Source organism: Salmo trutta, chromosome 32 (assembly GCF_901001165.1).
Source record: "Salmo trutta chromosome 32, fSalTru1.1, whole genome shotgun sequence".
NCBI lineage: Eukaryota > Metazoa > Chordata > Actinopteri > Salmoniformes > Salmonidae > Salmo > Salmo trutta.
Window position 1 is genome coordinate 16,502,213 of NC_042988.1, and position 21,009 is coordinate 16,523,221.

The 21,009-nt window shown below is 44.2% G+C and overlaps 1 protein-coding gene across 2 annotated transcripts in view; it reads right to left on the bottom strand.

The window, feature by feature from the left end:
* Positions 1–396: 396 nt before the first annotated feature.
* Positions 397–21,009, bottom strand: part of LOC115171249 (collagen alpha-1(XI) chain) — a gene marked incomplete at its 3' end in the record, with an annotated part of 73,532 nt that continues 52,919 nt past the window's right edge. For both annotated transcript variants that reach the window (XM_029727879.1, XM_029727878.1), the window contains 36 exon segments: positions 397–465; positions 900–1,012; positions 2,771–3,089; positions 3,208–3,261; positions 3,714–3,749; positions 3,863–4,078; positions 4,256–4,309; positions 4,536–4,643; positions 4,812–4,865; positions 5,079–5,132; positions 5,419–5,472; positions 5,580–5,633; positions 5,806–5,913; positions 6,055–6,162; positions 7,349–7,402; positions 9,048–9,101; positions 9,262–9,369; positions 9,455–9,508; positions 11,283–11,336; positions 11,635–11,742; positions 12,035–12,142; positions 12,369–12,422; positions 12,741–12,830; positions 14,327–14,434; positions 14,566–14,619; positions 14,976–15,029; positions 15,406–15,459; positions 15,790–15,834; positions 16,137–16,190; positions 17,188–17,232; positions 18,539–18,592; positions 18,927–18,980; positions 19,278–19,385; positions 19,648–19,701; positions 19,953–19,997; positions 20,801–20,854. In XM_029727879.1, the coding sequence (XP_029583739.1) occupies positions 397–465; positions 900–1,012; positions 2,771–3,089; positions 3,208–3,261; positions 3,714–3,749; positions 3,863–4,078; positions 4,256–4,309; positions 4,536–4,643; positions 4,812–4,865; positions 5,079–5,132; positions 5,419–5,472; positions 5,580–5,633; positions 5,806–5,913; positions 6,055–6,162; positions 7,349–7,402; positions 9,048–9,101; positions 9,262–9,369; positions 9,455–9,508; positions 11,283–11,336; positions 11,635–11,742; positions 12,035–12,142; positions 12,369–12,422; positions 12,741–12,830; positions 14,327–14,434; positions 14,566–14,619; positions 14,976–15,029; positions 15,406–15,459; positions 15,790–15,834; positions 16,137–16,190; positions 17,188–17,232; positions 18,539–18,592; positions 18,927–18,980; positions 19,278–19,385; positions 19,648–19,701; positions 19,953–19,997; positions 20,801–20,854 (2,868 nt within the window).

The following is a 21,009-nucleotide window of genomic DNA, read 5'->3' on the forward strand; positions in this document are numbered from 1 at the left end:
AGAGAGAGAGAAAAGGACACAATGGCGTGGGTGTGAAAGAGTCAGTGAAAGGGATTGGGATTCTGTGTTAAGAGATGTCTGGTCAGGTGCACATGAAAGACCAGTGCTCAAAGCTCTGAATGCTCTTCAATGAGAGTCCACTGCTGCCAATGGCTCTGTGTGACTCACTCACTACTGCAGGCAGAAAACACAGGTATCATACATGGGCACATACATGAACCCTCTATTGGACAGTAGGTTCTATCACACACATGCTCACACACATGCTCACACACATGCACATCTACTCAATTATACACATGCTTATTATTCAAATGCACTCCCTTTAAATTAATATAATCTACCTGGGGTTTGGAAACATTTAAATGAATGGCAGCAGTTGAAAGTGGTCAGTACCTGTTTGCCTTTCCTGTATTGACTGAACCAGCTTCCTGGCTTCTCTTTGTTCCAGGCTGCTAGCTTCACCTGTTCACAAGAATAGAGAAGGAAACAAGGAATCTCTGTAACACAGGATTCTGAGGATGTACAGATCCGGTATCTTAATTTGATCACTCTGTTGTTGCGGAGAATGTTCCTGCACAGCAGGAAATACCAATTGTAGTGTATTAAAGGTTTTAAAAGGCTTCTAAAGTGGGTGATTTCCACTTTAAAATTGATTTGCCATTATGAAAAATGTTACAGAAAATATATCAACCCCTAAAAAATGTCTATTAATTATAATCCACATAATAAATAACATATCCTATAGCTGGTGGATTATTTTCCTGCTGTGAAAAATAGGGTCAAATCAAGATAGTGCATCTGTAAGACACCAGTTGATCTGAGGCCATGTACTGTACACTACTACAATGTTCTAGTTATGTTGATGTGAGCAGACATCAAGGTAGTTTGAGACTCACAGTTTCAATCCTCTTGTCAGGGTAGAGACAGGTCTCTCCCTCAGCGGTGAAGTTACAGAAGACCTTGATGGAGTCCCTGTGACATCCCTGGTTGGGGTCGATCCAGTAGTCACCTGGGACAGGTACGGAGACAGAGACAGCGGTGTCATTTCAATACGGGACAGCAGATCAGGCAAGAGAAAGGGGAAGACATGAAATCATAGAGTATGTATGATGTAACAGGTAATTATACTGGCTATTGGAGGATTTGGTGGCTCATTTGCTCAATCAAATACAGTGCCTATAGAAAGTCTACTCCTCCTTTGGGTTTCTTCACATACTATTGTGTTACAAAGTGGGATTAAAATGGATTTTATTGTCATTGTTTGTCAACGATCTACACAAAATACTCTGTAATGTCAAAGTGGAAGAACAATTATTTAGATATATTTTTTAAGAATAATGAAAAAGAAAACACTAATATAACTTGATTAGATAAATATTCACCCCCCAGAATCAATACATGTTATAAACACATTTGGCAGTGATTACAGCTGTTAGTTTTATTGGGTGAGTCTCAGAAAAGCTTTACACACCTGGATTGTGCAATATTTGCCCATTATTCTTTTCAAACTGCTTCAAGCTCTGTCAACTCTGTTGGGTTCATGGCTAGAAAGCAATTTTCAAGTGTTGCCATAGATTTTCAAGCAGACTTAACTCAAAACTGTAACTTGGCCACTGTCTTCTTGGTAAGCAATTCCAGTGTAGATTTGGCCTTGTGTTTTAGGTTATTGTCCTGCTGAAAGGTGAGTTGCTATCCCAGTGTCAGGTGTAAAGCAGACTAAAGCAGGTTTTCCTCTAGGATTTTCCCTGTGCTTCATGCTGTTTCTTTTCATCCTGAAAAACTCCCGACTTTGCCGATGTCTAGCATACCCATACCATGATGCAGCCACCACCATACTTGAAAATACGGAGGCAGTGACTCAGTAATGTGTTGTGTTGGATTTTCCCCAAACATAAGGCTTTGCATTTAGGCCAAAAAGGGTATTCCTTTGCCGTGTTTGGTGCTTTGTTGCATACATATGCATGTTTTGGAATATTTGTGTTCTTCTTTTCACTCTGTCATTTAGGTTACTACAATGTTGTTGATCCATCTTCAGTTTTCTCCCATCACAGCCGTTGAACTCTGTAGCTGTTTTAAAATCCCCAATGGCCTCATGGTGATGTCCCTGATCAGTTTCCTTACTGTCCTGCAGCTCAGTTCAGAAGGACAACTTTATTTTTTTATGTGTCTGAGTGGTTTAATACATAATCCACAGCATAATTATTAACTTGATCATGCTTAAAGAGATATTCAATGTCTGATTTGTTATTGTTACCCATCTACCAATCACTGCCATTCTTTATTAGACTTTCGAAAAGCTCCCTGGTCTTTGTAGTTGAGTCTGTGCTTGAAATTCAATACTTGACTGAGGAAACTTACAGATGTTGTATGTATGGGGGACAGAGGAAGGGTTAGACATTATTTCATACAGAGTGAGTCCATATAACTTATGTGATTTGTTAAGTCAAATTTAGGCTTGCCTGAACAAAGGAGCTGAATACTTACGCAACGACTATATTTTAGTTATAAAAAAATTATCAATTAGCAACAAAAAATATATAATTTTCTTTTCAATTTGACATTATTGAGTATTTTGTGTAGATCAATGACAAAAAAATACAATTAAATCTATTTCAATCCCACTTTGTAACGCAACAAAATGTGAAACAAATTCAAGGGGGTGTAGATTTTCTATAGGCACTGTACATGTTCACGTCAATAAGAGTGCCAATGCAGGGTGATGAGGGGAGATCTGTGTGATACGAGGGTGATGAGGTGATGTGCTGACCATCTCTGTAGCCATGCTGGATCATCATGAGCTCCTTGCAGGTGCGGGCGGGGCTCTCAAAGGTCCCCAGGGGCTTCCTCATCAGCTCCACCTCTGTCTTCATGGAGGTGAGGGAGGCAAACACCTCCTCCATGCCCTCTGCCTCCTCCAGCATGGGCTGGTCTGCCTGCAGGAACACCTCCTGCTCCAGATCCATCTTCATCCCTACCTCCTCGTAGGGAGCTGCGCCTCCTTGCACCATCCTAGAGTGCCTCTTCCTCTTCCTCCGGCCCTCGTGGTCTCTGATAGGCAGCAGCTGGACCATGGTGGCAGGCGGACCCTGGAGGGAAGGAACACAAGTGGAAGACAGATGACAAGAAACAACAGTGACGGAGAGAAACAGAAAGAGAAAGGTAGGGTGGATGAGAAGTGTGGAGGTGTGTGTGTGGAGGACTTACAGGGGGTCCGGGGGATCCGGCGGGGCCAGTGTCTCCTTGGGGTCCGATGGCGCCCTGAAGAAAAGAATGGAACAAAATCCTGCCTCAATCCTCCAGTCACCTGGAGCGATTCTCACACTAGTTTGCCAAATCCCTCTTTGATCCTGGCAGATATGGTTCAAGGGTTTATAGGATTATCCAGCTCTGTGCATCAGCAGTCTGTGGCCAAAGCCCCTGCTCTCTACATGACACACTATGGTACTTTTCATAACATCACACCGCACCACTATATCCTATTATAATACACTGTACCCACAGGAACAACACATCACTGTATGGGCTCACTTTTAAGGCCAAAATACATTTTAAAAAGTACAATGTAGAAAATTAAGCTGAACGATGGTTCATTTGGCAAGGCGAGATAACGGCTTGTCTGGCAGCATATGTTCCTGGCAGCTGCTAGCTATAGGCTGGTGTGTAAGGAGAGGAATGACAATGTGGAGATACAGTCAGACGACTGGACTCACCAGGTCTCCTTTGGATCCTCTCTCACCAACTGCACCCTAACACGGGAAGAGAGGTCATTTTGAAATAGGAAGAGTCATATCAAAGTAAAACAAAGCCAACTATGAAGAGTTGGGTGGGGTGGGGGGACTGAGGAGGAGGGGGCACTTACAGAAAGTCCAGGGGGTCCTGGGGGGCCGGTGGGGCCAGGGAGGCCACCCTTACCCCCGTCTCCTTTGGTTCCTTGTGTGCCCTGATTTCCGGGCAGGCCTCTGTCTCCCTTCTCTCCCAGCTCTCCTGGAGGTCCGATCAGACCGATCAGACCACCGTGACCCTTATCTCCCTTCCTGCCCGGGTCTCCTTTCAAACCTGGCAGTCCTGGGGGTCCCTGGGAACAACACAAGATCACATTTACACTACATGGTTACACATGGGTGAAAAAATATAATTGACGTATCAGGAGAATTGACCCTATCAAGGCTACCTACCATAAGTTATGTGAAAGAGGGGCAATAACAGTACAGTAGGTTGACATATGAACATGTAATATGCATGGGGATCTTACCATAGGTCCAGGGGGTCCCGTCTGGCCTGGGGGGCCATTTAACCCTTGCTCACCCTGCAAATGAAAACACAAATAGGGGTTAATCAATTCAACAACATGTCCCCAAGCCTTGTTTCTGGTTGTACTGAGATGCTCCATGTATGTTGATAGTAAACCAATGACAGTTTATACTAAACTAATTAGGGAGACATGATGAGTGGAGCAGCAGAGCCACAGGCTACAGTAGAGGGAGATGTCTGTTTGAGTTAGAGTAAGGAGAGGAGAGGAGAGGGGGACTCACCCCGGGGCCTGGGATCCCTCGGAGGCCCTCTGGGCCAGGCTTCCCTGAATGTCCCTGGGGCCCCACTGGCCCTTTCTTCCCCACCAGACCTTCAACCCCATTGGTCCCCTAAAGGAATGAGAGAGAAGAACAGAATGACATGGTGGAGAGGAAAACAAAACGGAGTAAAACTGACATGTGTGGTGTACAATGCAGTAGCCTTTTCTTTTTGGGGATTTATTTTCTTCATATTTCATTAATGAGTTGAGTGTTGTTGAGTGTTCCACACATCCTTACCTTTGCTCCCTTCATTCCTTGTTTCCCTTCTTTTCCAGCAGCTCCCAAGTGGCCCTGGTGAGAGAGAGAGAGAGAGAGAGAGAGAGAGAGAGCGAGAGAGGTGGGGGAACATGAGGACAGAGTTTCAGCTGCTGGGGACAATACCCGAGTGCTTAAAAGCCTTACACTGCTTTTGTTCTTCTAAAACAGATAGAGGTCAATAAAATCCCTGAAGATATCCGAGTCCCACAAACACTCTCTCTCTCACACACACACATCAACACTCACCCTTCTCCCGAGGGGCCCTGAAGGGCCCGGTTCTCCAGAGGCTCCTGGGGGTCCCTGAGGACAGCAGAAAAAAGGGTCAGAGTTGAAACACAACCACACACAGTCTCAAAGACAACAACCACACACAGTCTAAAAGACACAGGGAAGAAAGCACAGCATATCCATGAATAAGTCAAGCCTCTCTGTATGTGACAAAGTACAAAGGCAATACTATATCTTTGGTATGCATACACTTTATGTATGTGATACTGTTGAATGAGCTCAGAGAACATACACAGTTACACATGTTTATGCTGTTCGTATGAATTCCTGTGTGATGTAAATGCTGTACTGTACTTACGGCTTTCCCAGGATCACCGTTGTCTCCCTTTGATCCCGGTCCACCATCAACTCCCTGTTTCAACCAGAAACACACATTTAGAGGAGGAACCGAAGAATAAGTCATCTACTGCTGTCAACATTAGAAATGAATGTTCTTGGTTCTACAGGTGCTGTACTCACATTGATCCCTGCTTCTCCAGGGGGTCCAGAATCTCCTGGGAATCCAATGGGCCCCTACAGAGGACCGGGAGTGGTCAGTTACCAATGACTGTTAGTTACAGCAGCATCGCTTGAGATTAATCTAATTCATTGGTCTGCCACCAACTCAAGAACCAGTTGGTAGAGGATGAGTGGCCTAAAGGACTAGTGACTAGCAGATGAGTGGCCTACATAGAGATCTACTCACAGGGTTTCCTTTGGGTCCGTCCTCCCCTGGCGTGCCTCTGACTCCTGCAGGTCCTGCTGCTCCGGAGGGGCCAGAGTCACCCTTCTCCCCCAGCTCGCCTTTACCACCCTGGGGACACCATATAATCATACAGTTAGTGGTTGAGAGAGAGAGAGAGAGAGAGAGAGAGAGAGAGAGAGAGAGAGAGAGAGAGAGAGAGAGAGAGAGAGAGAGAGAGAGAGAGAGAGAGAGAGAGAGAGGATGACTTACAGCAGCACCAGTGTCTCCAACTGGTCCTGGGTCCCCAGCCTCTCCATCCTCCCCCTTCTCTCCAACGATCCCAGGCTGGCCCACTCCACCAGGCTGGCCAGCAGTGCCCTGTTACAACACAACATAACCACTTGAACCAACACAGGGAGGACTGAAATAATAAATATTTCATCTAAAGGTTTCTTGTGTTGATGTTGTTTTGGGTGTCTGCTGTTCTCTGTCAGGGTGCTGAGACAGCAGCTGCACCATCATCACTAGGAGAAAATATTGACTGTTGTCTGTGTGTGTGAGTTTCCTCTGTTTGTGCGATCTGAGTAACAGAGTGTGGAGTCAGTCTCTCTGTATCTCTGTTCACTGTGTGTCAATGTGGAAGTGTGTGCTGACAGTGAAAGCATCTCTCTCTTTGGTAGAGTGCACAAATTGGAACGTGTGAGTGAGTGGAAGACTATCCTGCTTGCAGTGCAAGCCAGCTCTTCTATTTCCCACAGACTCAAAGCTTCTCTTTATCCATTTCTCTTTCACAACATCACCTGTATCAATCCATTTATGGATCGCTCCATCTCTACACCCTTCTATTTCCATGGTACCATATGAATCCGACTTAGGTTCAAATGGTATTCAACATCTTTCAAATTAGAACCAATGGGATAGTCCCAAAAGTACAAACCATCAAGCACTCCAGGCAAATGCTCAAATAAAGTATGTGATCTATCAAATTACATTTGTACCCAGGTCTGATGTGACGATCTGAATCCGTACCACTGAATTCATACAAGCATTTCACTACACCCACAATAACATCTGCTAAATATGTCTATGTGACCAATACAATTTGATTTCACTTGATTTTTGACTATGTGTGTGTGTGGCGTGGCTTCTTTCCGTCTCTCTCTCGTGAATAATTGATTGGTGTGAGATGTTGAGGGGTTGGCCATTAATAGAGGTAAATATAACTTCCTCTCAGGGATGATTGTCTAATACTCCTTAATGATTTATAGAGCGGTAAATATAACTCCCTCTGAGGGATTACATTCTAATACCATTTAATAATTCACAGCTCCAAACCGGCAGAGGGTCTGGGAGAGGGAGAGGGGTAGAGGGTAGAGAAGTGTGTGTGCCGTGTGTGAAGTAACAACCCTATTGGTGGGTGTGTTCTGATAGTCGGTAGTGTAGATTTGAGTAGAAGTTAGAGCTGCGCAAAATAGTATACCGTCTTGCAACATAAACCAATCCAATACTGCAGCAAACCCAATGCATAGAAAGGTGGTCAGATAAGGTCAGAAATATACTGTACCTCTCCACCGATGGACCCCTGGGGGCCTCTGGGACCATGTTGTCCTGGAGGGCCCTGAGGAGAAAATAAATCATTAGCCATTGGCTTGAGACAGCACATACATGCACAAGTACACGCAGACGCACACGCAGACACCTCTATCCCAAAGAAAGTAGACTGTGTAACCCACCAGGCAGCTCCTCCCTGGGTACAGTGACTGTGTGTAACAGTATAGCTTCCGTCCCTCTCCTCGCCTTGAAGCAGGGACCCTCTGCACACATCAACAACTGACACCCACGAAGCATCGTTACACATCGCACCACAAAATCCGCGGCCCTTGCAGAGCAAGGGGAACAACTACTTCAGGTCTCAGAGCGAGTGACGTCACCCGATTGAAACGCTATTAGCGCGCACCACCGCTAACTAACTAGCCATTTCACATCGGTTACATGTGCATGCTAGTCATTCAGTCTACTGAGGGCCTGGTGTCTGGTGCAACATATCCCCAGAACAGAAGCAGTCTCTATGATCATTACCTCACTGACATGATGAAGACACCACGAGGACAAGCCATTACCCTCAATGACACACAGAAAGGTTCTCTCTCTTTCTCCCTCCATCTCTGTCTCTATCTCCCTCTCTCGCTTCCTGTCTTTCACCCCCTCTCTCTGTACAGTATCTCCTTCTCTTTCGTTCCCTTCATCTCTCTCTCCCTCCCTCTATCCACTCCTTCTCTCTCTCTATAATGAGGAACCTCTAGTTCTCTACAAGAACCCATTATCAGGCTACAGGGGGAATGAGAGTGCTCTAGCCAGTCAGTGTGATGGGATTCCACCCCTCTGTGCACCTCAACATGGACAACAAGCTATTCATCCTAACTGCACTGACTGCTCCCTTCCAGTCCAGAGTTAATGGTTAGCTGTGCTTCACAAACGCTGAAAACCCAATACAGTGAGAGACTGTACACACAGCACGAAGATAGACAGACATACTCCAGACACTACTACATCCACTACAGTAAGCACATATCCTATAATCCTGCTACTGGGAAGCTACGCGGCATTAGAAGCTGCAATCCTGTGAACCACAGCAAAATGAGGCTTTCCCAGTGAGATCTCTTTCCTCCTTGCCCTCTCTCTGTCCCCCCATATCTTTCGTTCCCTCTCATCCTCTCTCTTTCTCTTTTTTTCCCTCTTCTGTTTTTTGTTCCGTTTTGACGCTTCCTTCCCCTCTCCCTAATCAGGCTGAGTGTGCTGTGGCGCTAGCTGTGTGTGTAGAATCTTATTTAGCATGTGTTCACGGTCTGTGGCATTCTGAAATGACTGTCACAATAGTAGGAAGATGCTCATTAGACAGGCCCGGCTCAGGCTAATCTGATTAGCAGCTGTCACGCTGCAGTCTTCCTCCTCAAACCATCTCCCTCCCTCCCTCCAGAGGAACTCCTTGTTACATTTAGACACAAAGCCCTAGTCCTCTCTGGATGTATAGCTGGACGTGTCATGGCTGTTCTGTTCTGCGACACTCCAGTCACTCTACATGGAGCCAGACTCTAGACACTGCCTCCAAGAAGGGTTTTACTTTAGTTAGGCTTTATACCACAATGAAGATGAGAGACATGCTTAAGGAATGATCTTTGGTGGGAGAGTCCAGTGAGGCTGCCAGGTCAACAATAGGACATAGGGAAATTATGTCATTGTCCAATGGTATGTCCAGTACTCACCATCGTGCCCACGTGTCCACTGTCTCCCTTCTCTCCTGGGAGTCCTGGCATGCCCTGTAAAGACAGAGTATGGTTAGAGGCGCAGTAGTAGGGATACTGCAATGCTATCAGCTATGTGCTGTTGATGAGAGATGATACAGTCCACCTGTCAGCTATATGCTGAAGTAGAGAGATGGATGGTACAGTCCAACAGAGGGGTATCTCGTCTCCTCACCTGTAGTCCAGTGGGTCCTGTGGCCCCCTTGTGGCCTCTCGCTCCCTCGTCTCCCTTCGGCCCGTACATCCCCTGCTGGCCCCTCGGCCCCGGCTCCCCATCCACACCCTGAAACACACACAGAGGTCAGTGCTGTACACACATACAGTACACACAAACACACAGTAAAGACAGATACATTGAATAGACGTACCGGTAACCCTGGATGGCCGACAGGTCCCTGGATTCCAATAGGTCCTGAAGGGCCCTGGAGAAGAGACCGAGAAACAGAGATGCTGTTGACAGTATACTGTAAATCAATCACACACTGCAGGAAAACACTACTGTGTCGGGAGCTCAAAAAACACAACTACTGTGAAATTGCAGCTGTTGATGGTAGCCGTTTGTGATTGCTTGGCTTCTGAAAGTGTTAGACAATATTTTGAATAGTTTGATAGAGCTGCCAGGGCTAAGATAAGATAAAGTGCATGAAGATGCACAGTGCATGCTAACTAGACCATGAAGAAAGGCTTATAATGCCTAAAGCTGAAAATAACAGCTCACATACAGTAATATACTGTACAGTTAATTATAACTGCACATAATTACCTCAACGCTCAATTATAAACCCTTTCTCATTTATTGAGTTATTCATTTGAATTATCCTAGTGATAGCAGCTGGTGACGGGGAGGATACTGGCCGGTGCTTAATACTGTGATTGGTGATGTCATATCCTGTCAGGTGTGTAATACTTTGACTGATGATGTCATATACTGTCAGGTGTGTATGTGTAACCGATGTGAAATGGCTAGTTAGTTAGCGGTGGTGCGCGCTAATAGCGTTTCAATCGGATGACGTCACTCGCTCTGAGACCTGAAGTAGTTGTTCCCCTTGCTCTGCAAGTGCCGTGGCTTTTGTGGCGCGATGGGTAACGATGCTTCGTGGGTGTCAGTTGTTGATGTGTGCAGAGGGTCCCTGGTTCAAGCCCAGGTTGGGGCGAGGAGAGGGACGGAAGCTATACTGTTACATATGCCGCATTCAAAACAACTGGGAACTCGGAAACCTCTGATTTCAGTGCGTTCAACTCGTATCTGCCCTCTCATTGGCTAGAATGGTCCCACCTGATCTCGCCTTCCTTCAATCATTGAGGACGTATTGTTAGAGTGGTCACTCGGCTATATTGTTAATATTGGTAGTACTGTGGCTGGTGATTTCATATCCTGTCAGGTGTGTAGTACTATGGCTTGTGATGTCATATCCTGCCAGGTGAGTAGTACAAGAGATACTGGATATAACGATGAGATGCTTGTGTCTCCGCTCTAACAATGGGATTCATTGTCCACAGAGCGGAACGGCGGGCTGTCAAGCTCCCACCTATTCCTCTCTTTGGATTGGTGGATACATCTTGTTAATTGAATACTTGTTTGAAACTGAGGTTTGGGATGTGGAACTGGAGACAAGTGGGAGTGGAGTTGCTGGGCGGGGGATAGAATGATGGTCAAAGATAAAAGTAAAAAATAAAGCTAGTTCGGTCCCCATTTTGACTTGGTGGGAAATCTGCCGACGTGCCCTTGGGCGGGGCCCTGGTTGCCCCTGTGGGTCACTCTAGACGGGAGACGGTTACATGACTGAATGTAATGTAAATGTTGAGCGGCTTCACTGCAGGTAGATTGTATGTTTTAATATTCAATAAATATTCAATAAAAAAAGTGTGTCACACTTATAACAGCACACTCGTAACAACCTAAGCATTATGAAACTTCTATTAGAACAAATAAGCCTAACGTATCAAAATAGCAATTTATGTTTCTCTTGACTAAATTCAAAACTTTCATTGCCCCCCACACAAAAACTCTTCACCTACTTAATAATTAAGGATCTGCTGAACATGGGCAGATTTGTGCCAGAGATAGGATCTTCCCCTCCCTCTCTCTGGTAATACTGTGTCTGGTGATGTCATATCCTGTCAGGTGTGTAATACTGTGGCTTGTGAGGCTAAAAGACAGTGTTGTGGTTGATATCTCTCCAGATGAAGACTCACAGATTCTCCTTTGTCTCCTTTACTGCCCTTCTGGCCTGGTCCTCCTGTCTCGCCCTATAGACAACACACACACACACACACACACACACACACACACACACACACACACACACACACACATTGCAGAGATATAGAGACACACACAGTAACCCATACATCTCCCACCCACACAGCATCAAGGCCACTAGGTGAGTGGACTCCATGGCTAATAAGGACAATAGATCAATTGACTAGCAATAAAAAAAAACAGCAGTGCTTCAGGCCTTGAGGGCCAGTAGTTGGATTCTCCTAATTTGTCCCTCTACAGTGGTATGGTTCCTACTGTGCTGTACCTGTGTACAGGTGTAAGTACCTTGTCTCCGTCCTCTCCTGGAGGCCCCGCGGGGCCAGCAGCCCCAGGCAGCCCCACAGGCCCCTGCGCCCCGTCCTGTCCAGCCGGCCCGATGGGCCCCTTCTCTCCCTGGGGAACAGATGGATGAGGAAACACCGCCACTATTCTAATCTCATATTGCACCATGACATATTGATTAATAGATAACGCAGAAAGAGTGGAACATGCATGCACACACACACACACACACACACACACACGTAAACACTGATTATAACATATAACATATACAGTACAGAGGAACCCACACATGCTGTTTATTTCTCAGTAATGAGCAGTGATGTACGTGTGTCCATTTAGAAATTGACACTAGCGTTGCATAAGAAAAAAAATGAATAAGGAAATGATCCAAGGTTCTTACTGGCTCGCCCTTTTCTCCCATTGGTCCTCCAGGACCGACCCCACCAGAGCGTCCGGGCTGACCAATAGCACCAGCCGCTCCAGAAGGCCCTTTCTCCCCAGTGGCTCCCTGGGTAACGACAGGACAGGGGAACAGAGAGGTAAGAGGACAACGTCACATGATTCACTCTTTCATTTAGTACACTGGTTATGATCTCCATGGTAACAGCCTCCCACATGTCCTTGTTGGCTATAGACCACATACGGACCAGGATGGGGGATGGAGGTAGAGATTAGGGGGGTAGCATGGGGAAAATGGGAATTAAACAATTGCTACATGATGAAATCCAATTTACCACTGTTCCTGACAGACCGGTGGGTCCTTCTCCTCCTTTCAGTCCAGCAGGGCCCTAGAGAGAGGCAAGCATACAGAACCAATCAGAGCCTTCATCACAGGACTCCAACCAATCAGTTTCCATCCCACCGTCAGAGTATACAGTTATCAGATGGTCCACCATCAGTTAATTCAGATGAAGCCCACTCTTGGACTAAAAAGCAGCATGGTCAATGGAGAATCTCCATTAAAAAGCTAGGAAACTGGCCTTCAGTGATTTTCACATAAAACACTGGGTGCTATACAATACAGTAGTACTTTACATCAGTGCAGAATGTAATATGTCAGTAAGGTGAAGGTCAGGAGATGTGAGGTGGGTGTGTTAGCTCGTTACCATGGCTCCGGGGCTGCCCCTGCTCCCTCTGAAGCCTCGGAGCCCAGCGGGGCCACTCTTTCCTGGAGCTCCAGACGGACCCGGGTCTCCCTGGAAACCAGAACAGACAGACAGACAGACAGACAGACAGACAGACAGACAGACAGACAGACAGACAGACAGACAGACAGACAGACAGACAGACAGACAGATATGGAGGATTAGGTCTGAGTCTACCAGTGAGCTGACGACAGGCCTCTTTTAATTTGTAATTTTTTTAAGGGGTGGATCAGCTTTAATACTGCGGATAGATTGTTGCTTCCATCAATGTAATTGTCTGCATCATTTCCAATCCCCCATATATTTTTGGGGTGAATATATATATATCCATATACAAACACACATACACATACATACCCACATATATACACTACCGTTCAAAAGTTTGGTTTCACTTAGAAATGTCCTTGTTTTTGAAAGAAAAAATAAATAATATCCATTAAATAACATCAAATTGATCAGAAATACAGTGTAGACATTGTTAATGTTGTAAATGACTATTGTAGCTGGAAATGGCAGATTTTTTATGGAATATCTACATAGGCGTACAGAGGCCCATTATCAGCAACCATGTTTATTTTGAGAAACAGACGCCTCACAAGTCCTCAACTGGCAGCTTAATTAATTAAATAGTACCCGCAAAACACCAGTCTCAACGTCAACAGTGAAGAGGCAACTCCGGGCTGCTGGCCTTCTAGGCAGTTTCTCTGTCCAGTGTCTGTGTTCTTTTGCCCATCTTAATGTTACGTTTTTTATAGCCGTTTCCATATAGCCGTTTTCAGCTACAATAGTCATTTACAACATTAACAATATCTACACTGTATTTTTGATCAATTTGATGTTATTTTAATGGGCAAAAAAAAGCTTTTCCTTTAAAAACAAGGACATTTCTAAGTGACCCCAAACCTTTGAACGGTAGTGTGTATACACATAAACATTCATATATGTACAAACATACACATACATATATGCATACATACATATACACCCTTTTTTTAGAATATCCCTTTATTATTCCCCGCAACCCCTACCACCCCTCCCCCAATTGGAGTAAACTAATAAACAATAACACTTAGGCTTCTACCTTCAGTTTATGCATCTTATACACATTTTACAGACACAATCTATTTTACAATAGTTATATTTAGTTTGTTTTTAGTCCTTCCTCTATTTCTGATGTCCATCCAGTTTGATTTCTATTTGAAACTGTGCTATTTCACAGCAGGCCTCTTATGAGGTGATAAATCACAGAGTACAGTGCAACAGTCACATCAACTGAGAGGAACATCCATATTTTATGAGCGGTAATGTACGGAGCACAGTGAGGTATGGAATGAGGAATTTTTTTCTCCTCTTTATCAGTTTGGAAATTTGTGGGAAGGATAAATCCCTTGAGGTGAGGTGACATATCTCGTTTCTGAGAGGGTCCTGGAGGAGGCATGTATGATCTTCTATAGATTGCTTTTATGATGATAATAATGATAGTGTTGAAGATGATGATGGTGGTGGTGAAGATGATTCACTGAAGATGAACACGACGGACTCACCTTGGATCCCTCCTTGCCTGCTGCTCCGGGTAAACCTGTCTCTCCAGGTGGTCCTGGTGACCCAGGGTGTCCTCTGTCGCCATTAGGCCCAGTCTCACCAGATTTACCCTAACGACAACCACAGAGACAAAACAAGACAGGAGTTCTCATTACCTCACAGCTCTCATTTATTGGTTTGATTTTCATTGTGTCACAAAATAACTACAAATGTAGTTCTAATCCCTTATTGGATAACTCACCTGTGGTCCGATCACACCCGTTGGCCCATGTGGACCAGTCTTGCCTTGGAAGCCCTGAGAGAGGAGAGATGACAAGTGAGAAAACAGCAAGTGAAGCCGTGACCCAAAGCTAAGAGCTGAGAGAGAAAGAGCCAGCCTGACAGAGAGAGAGAAAGAGAAAGAGAGAGAGAGAGAGAGAGAGAAAGAGCAAGAAAGAAAAAGAGAATTATGGATAGGATTAGTAGTCTTCAGTCTGTAGTCCACTCTAGCACTTCAGTAATTCAGTATCCAGCTTTTGTCTTATTTGTTGTTGTGGTGTTGTTAGGGGTCTTGATGAGTGTTGAAATCTATGTCCATATTTGGACAACGGCGAAAAAGTAACTAACAACCACGTAATTCCTGGGTTATCATAGAATCCCAGTTTAACTCACTGGCTCCCCTCGCTGTCCTGGATGTCCTGGTAGTCCGTCTTTTCCTACCGCTCCCTGAAAAATAATATTGCACTTTTTATTAGCAAAGACACACATACACACTAGATAGAGATAAACAGTACAGACAGACACAACATAAGGCTGGAAAGAAAAACAGAAACATGTTAAACATGCAGGGGCTCCCGAGTGGCTCCCGTCACTACAGACCCTGGTTAGTTTCCAGGCTGTATCACAACCGGCCGTGATTGGGACTCCCATAGGGCGGCGCACAATTGGCCCAGCGTCGTCCAGGTTAGGGATTGGCCGGGCTTGTCCGTCAGTGTAAAGAAGAATTTGTTCTTAACTGATTTGCCTAGTTAAATAAAGGTTAAATAAAAAAATGTAAATAAAATAAATAAAAGCTGCTTGTCATTTGACACATCACACTTACATTAGGTCCCTTAGGTCCTGCCTCGCCGTTCCTTCCCTGTGGTCCTTGGGGTCCCTGTATGATCAACCAGACAACACAAAGACTCAATCCAGTTGACTATCTTTACCAGTAGGTATCGTACACTGTTATGTATCTGTGAAGCATAATGATGCTTTTTTCTAGCAGGGTGTATCATTATAATATTATCATCCTATGCTAGCTATTATTAGATATGGTATTACTAGATATGGTATTATTAGATATGCTATTATTAGATATGGTATTATTAGATATGGTATTATTAGATATGCTATTATTAGATATGTTATTATTAGATATGCTATTACTAGCTGTGTTATATTATAGCTCAACTTTGGGGTTGTTGTGTGTCAGACTGGAGCTTACCTGGTCTCCTGTGGATCCTGGTGGGCCTTCGTGTCCAGAGGTGCCCTAATTGGTGGATCATGTAGAAGGTGGAGGATTGGGATAGAGAGATAAACAGTTATTGAGCCTGTTGGTCTATTCATTCATTTTATGAAAATATATATTTTTTATCATTGTTAATCATTTCATTGGTGGTCTTTTGAAAGGACTCCTGAAATAACTCCTTTCAGTTTCAAACATGTAGCTGCAGAGTATTGTAAGTATTATCTCTTTGCACCAGATGGCATGGCATTCTGTGCTGAACAGTAACACAACAGCACCTGCTCCTTCTCTCGTTATGAGACAGCTGTGCACTGGCCTAAACCCACCTTGTCTCCTGACTTTCCTGTTGGTCCTCGTGCTCCTCTCCCCCCTCTGGCACCCTATGAAAAAACAACATCAATATAATCCTCTTTATGACAACACAACTCATCCATAGAAGAAGGATAAATGACAAGGGGTGAATGAGAGTTCCTATGACGTAAATCAGTGGTCGCCAACCGGTCTGGTTTTCTGGAAAGAAAAACAACAATAAAGCCTCGCGTTCCTATTTCTTAAAATGAGTTTAGTGCTGGTGGTAAGTGTACTTGATTCAGCAGCCCTGGTGCCGGAAAGGCAAAGTGTTCCCATTTTGAACCATGTCTGAAGGTAGAACTCCACGTACCCAGCAGGCCCAGAGAGCAAATCAAGTGCACTAATAGGCCTAGCACTGGCCAATCAGATCGCTCAGATCACCGTGTGTGCAGTTTCCTCGCGCCATAGGCTGTCAAAAGAAGCCTCGAAAGCACAGCAAAGTTGATAATGTGAGATTTCTAAAGTTTATGTTTAAGTTGTTATTCAGGACTTTCAACACTTTTATAAGCCATTAAAAAGCTAACCATCAGATGCAGGCCATCAGTCCAGTAAAATAAATGATTATAAATGATTCAATGATTATGCTCACTCAGCTGTGCCTCACAAGTAATATGACAAATGATCTACTACCAATGTGACGATATACCTACAATTTAGAAATATAATTTCTAAATAGTCTGAGAAGAACAACATTGGCATTGCAATTCAAGCATAGTGATAATGTATTGGGCCTACAGCCTACTGCACAAACCTCATTGCTACAGAACTGTTTTTAATTGGTTAATGTTGCATAGGCTTATGTTTTTTAAGTCATGTTTATTTTGTTATCTGAGCGGTTAGTTCTTGGCTTGCATTTTGACTCAGAAAGTGATCTTGACTCAGAAAAGGTTGATGACCACTGATTGTAAATGAATGGTGTGCAATATCAGTTGGTGAGAAACCGTGACTCACACCTCACCATAGGCTCAATGCAATAGAGATCAACAGACTTAGATGCTGTAAGACCAGAGGAGAAATCTAACTCACATTAGGACCTCTCTGACCCCCAGTTCCTGCTTGACCAGATGGACCCTGCAGAAGAGAAATGCAGCATTATTACAATCACTCAGTTGTCTATCAGTGAAAACACTACAGGCAGTTCACCAATCTTTGGATGGTTAGAGGAGCATTAGAGTAGAGGGTTTAATGCGGTTCAGTATGGTTCAATACAGTTCAGTATGGTTCAATACGGTTCAATATGGTTCAATACGGTTCAATATGGTTCAATGCGGTTCAGTATGGTTCAATACGGTTCAGTATGGTTCAATACGGTTCAGTATGGTTCAATACGGTTCAGTATGGTTCAATACGGGTCAGTATGGTTCAATACGGTTCAGTATGGTTCAATACGGGTCAGTATGGTTCAATGCGGGTCAGTATGGTTCAATACGGTTCAGTATGGTTCAGTACGGTTCAGTATGGTTCAATACAGGTCAGTATGGTTCAATACGGGTCAGTATGGTTCAATACGGGTCAGTATGGTTCAATACGGTTCAGTATGGTTCAATACGGTTCAGTATGGTTCAATACGGTTCAGTACGGTTCAATACGGTTCAATACGGTTCAGTACGGTTCAATACAGTTCAGTATGGTTCAATGCGGTTCAATATGGTTCAGTATGGTTCAATATGGTTCAATATGGTTCAATACGGTTCAATACAGGTCAGTATGGTTCAATACAGGTCAGTATGGTTCAATACGGGTCAGTATGGTTCAATACGGGTCAGTATGGTTCAATACGGTTCAATATGGTTCAATGCGGTTCAGTATGGTTCAATACGGTTCAGTATGGTTCAATACGGGTCAGTATGGTTCAATACGGTTCAGTATGGTTCAATACGGTTCAGTATGGTTCAATACGGGTCAGTATGGTTCAATACGGGTCAGTATGGTTCAAAACGGGTCAGTATGGTTCAAAACGGGTCAGTATGGTTCAATACGGTTCAGTATGGTTCAATACGGTTCAGTATGGTTCAATACGGTTCAGTATGGTTCAATGCGGTTCAGTATGGTTCAATGCGGGTCAGTATGGTTCAATGCGGTTCAGTAAGGTTCAATGCGGTTCAGTATGGTTCAATACGGTTCAGTATGGTTCAATACGGTTCAGTATGGTTCAATACGGTTCAGTATGGTTCAATACAGGTCAGTATGGTTCAATACGGGTCAGTATGGTTCAATACGGGTCAGTATGGTTCAATACGGGTCAGTATGGTTCAATACGGGTCAGTATGGTTCAATACGGGTCAGTATGGTTCAATACGGGTCAGTATGGTTCAATACGGTTCAGTATGGTTCAATACAGTTCAGTATGGTTCAATACAGGTCCTATGGTTCTCACCCGTCTTCCTTTCTCTCCCAGAACCCCGGCAGAACCAGGGAACCCCACGGATCCCTGGAGAACACACACAGAGGTTAACCATCTACAGCCTTACATTAATCATGCATCAACCACAACATTTAATTAACTAATAATTAACCACAGTATCGAATTAAGCAAAATCTAATCCATAAGTCAAACACACTGCCTTAAATACGCCATTAATCAACCCGCTAATGAATTGTTGTCACTAATGAACTATTAATAAAATACCTATTTTTAAATCAGCCATTTATCATGCTTTATTTTTTATTTGACAGCAATGAGCTGAGCCAAAGAAATACACACTTCTTTGTGTTTCAAAGTTTTAACGTAAAACAAAGTTTTAAAGCTCTTAATTGGATTTCACCTTGGGTCCCTGTCTTCCTGGGTATCCTGGCAACCCTGGGACACCCAGTTTACCCTGAGGAAGGAGAGACAGAGCGAAAGAGAGACACAGAGAGAGAGAGTGAGAGAGATTAACAGAAAAAGAGGAGTGGAATCATTATGGTTGACTTGGCAACATTGCCAAAAACAAAGTGCATAATGTATGCAAATACTGTATGACATGGTTTAGCAGGGTGTTCATGTGATTACATGTACTGTAGCCGACACGCTGAACACGCATATATCCATATATCTGCATAATCCCAATAACTCATACATATTGCATAACCAGACACATACAGTAAATGTTACTAGTGAAATAATGTTCCTGTACCTTTTCTCCAGCTATGCCAGCACCTCCGATCTCTCCTAGGGGTCCCGACTGGCCCTTAGGCCCCTCTGGCCCATCCTCTCCATGACCTCCTGTGACCCCGTTATCACCCTACACACGCACACACACACATCACAGAGAGAGAGAGAGATAGAGAGGGAGGGAGAGAGAGAGAGAGAGAGAGAGAGAGAGAGAGAGAGAGAGAGAGAGGGAGAGAGAGAGAGAGAGAGAGGGATAGAAAGAAAGAGAAGCAGACAGAAAAGCAGGTCAGACCGAGATCTCATCTCATTCTACATAAAATACCTTATTTGTTCATAATGAGAGACAGCTCTGATCTGAAGCGTGTGTTAGTCTGGTGTGGGTACACTCTCACCCTGTCTCCCTTGAGGCCCATGTCACCTTTGAACCCGGGGAAGCCATCTTCACCCTGCAATGTGAAGAGGAGAAGAAGACACTGATTTCTAATGATTCATGATGATTCATGAATCACAGTACTGAGATCTGGCAGGTGTCTGATCTATTAAATCTCTATGGGGGATGTCATAATAAACCATGAAGTAGAAATGCAATGCCTTTACAGTATCCGACAGTAAGACAACTGGTACTTTGACTGTGAGTAATCATATCTATTCTTCTAGTTTTACAGCAGAATTACTGTAAAAATGACTATTTTCTCACCTTTTCTCCTTTACTCCCCTTCAGACCTCTCACTCCATCGGCTCCCTGTGAAACATACATTCAAATACAAATAGAATCAGAACAGGCCACAATATCACTGATAATCACCATTCAAGATGATACTGTACTACATTACCGTATTCAGAAGTAAATAAAAGTACTATCAACAGCATGCTTGGGCTGTCACTAAACCATGTTTTTATTGAATTTTACTGCTACAGCTATTGTAAGAAACACCATGATTTGACCCTGGAGAATGACTTATGAATGACTATTGATTTGCTCTTAACCTGTCCTTGCCCTGCTATTGACCAATTATTGACCATCTATTAACGATTGCAGACGAGGTCAGCTTGCGCCTTAATGACAGTGACCTAGAGGTGGAATACTGGTGCTGTGAATATTCCTTTGAGTGAGTAAGCAACCCCGGCCTGGATGCAACACCCCAACCTATCCTCGCAAGACACACTTTGAATTCCATGTGCAAACGCTAAATTCACACACACGCATATACACGAGTACACACACACACACCCACACACGCGCTCACACACACACAATACACCCATACCCACAATCCCACCCCCCACACACATAAACACGTTCCTCTCTTATCCAACATTGTCATTTCTACCATCCATCAAACGTTATTCCCACTGTCATTAGATCTCCTCCTGAGAATACACCTGCTCCCTCTGAACCTGTCAACTCTCAATCACACACTCACACACACTCCCACAACATGTCCATCACAGGTAGAGAGATTGACATGTCTGGGGGAATGGCTCTCTCTCTCACCATTGTACCTTTGAGGACATTTCAACCGTGACCATTACACAACATCTCACCTTGACACCGCGAGTCCCTGGATAACCAACAGGCCCTTGGGTTCCAGGCAAACCCTGTACGACAAAACAACATCAGGATTCATCTGTCTGAAAAGCACTATCCATTATACAGATGCTAGTGAGCAACTGTGTTGGGCTGATGTAGTCAAATCACACAATGGCAATGAGTGCTTTGGAGTGGACAATGACGATGAGTGCACTTTATGATC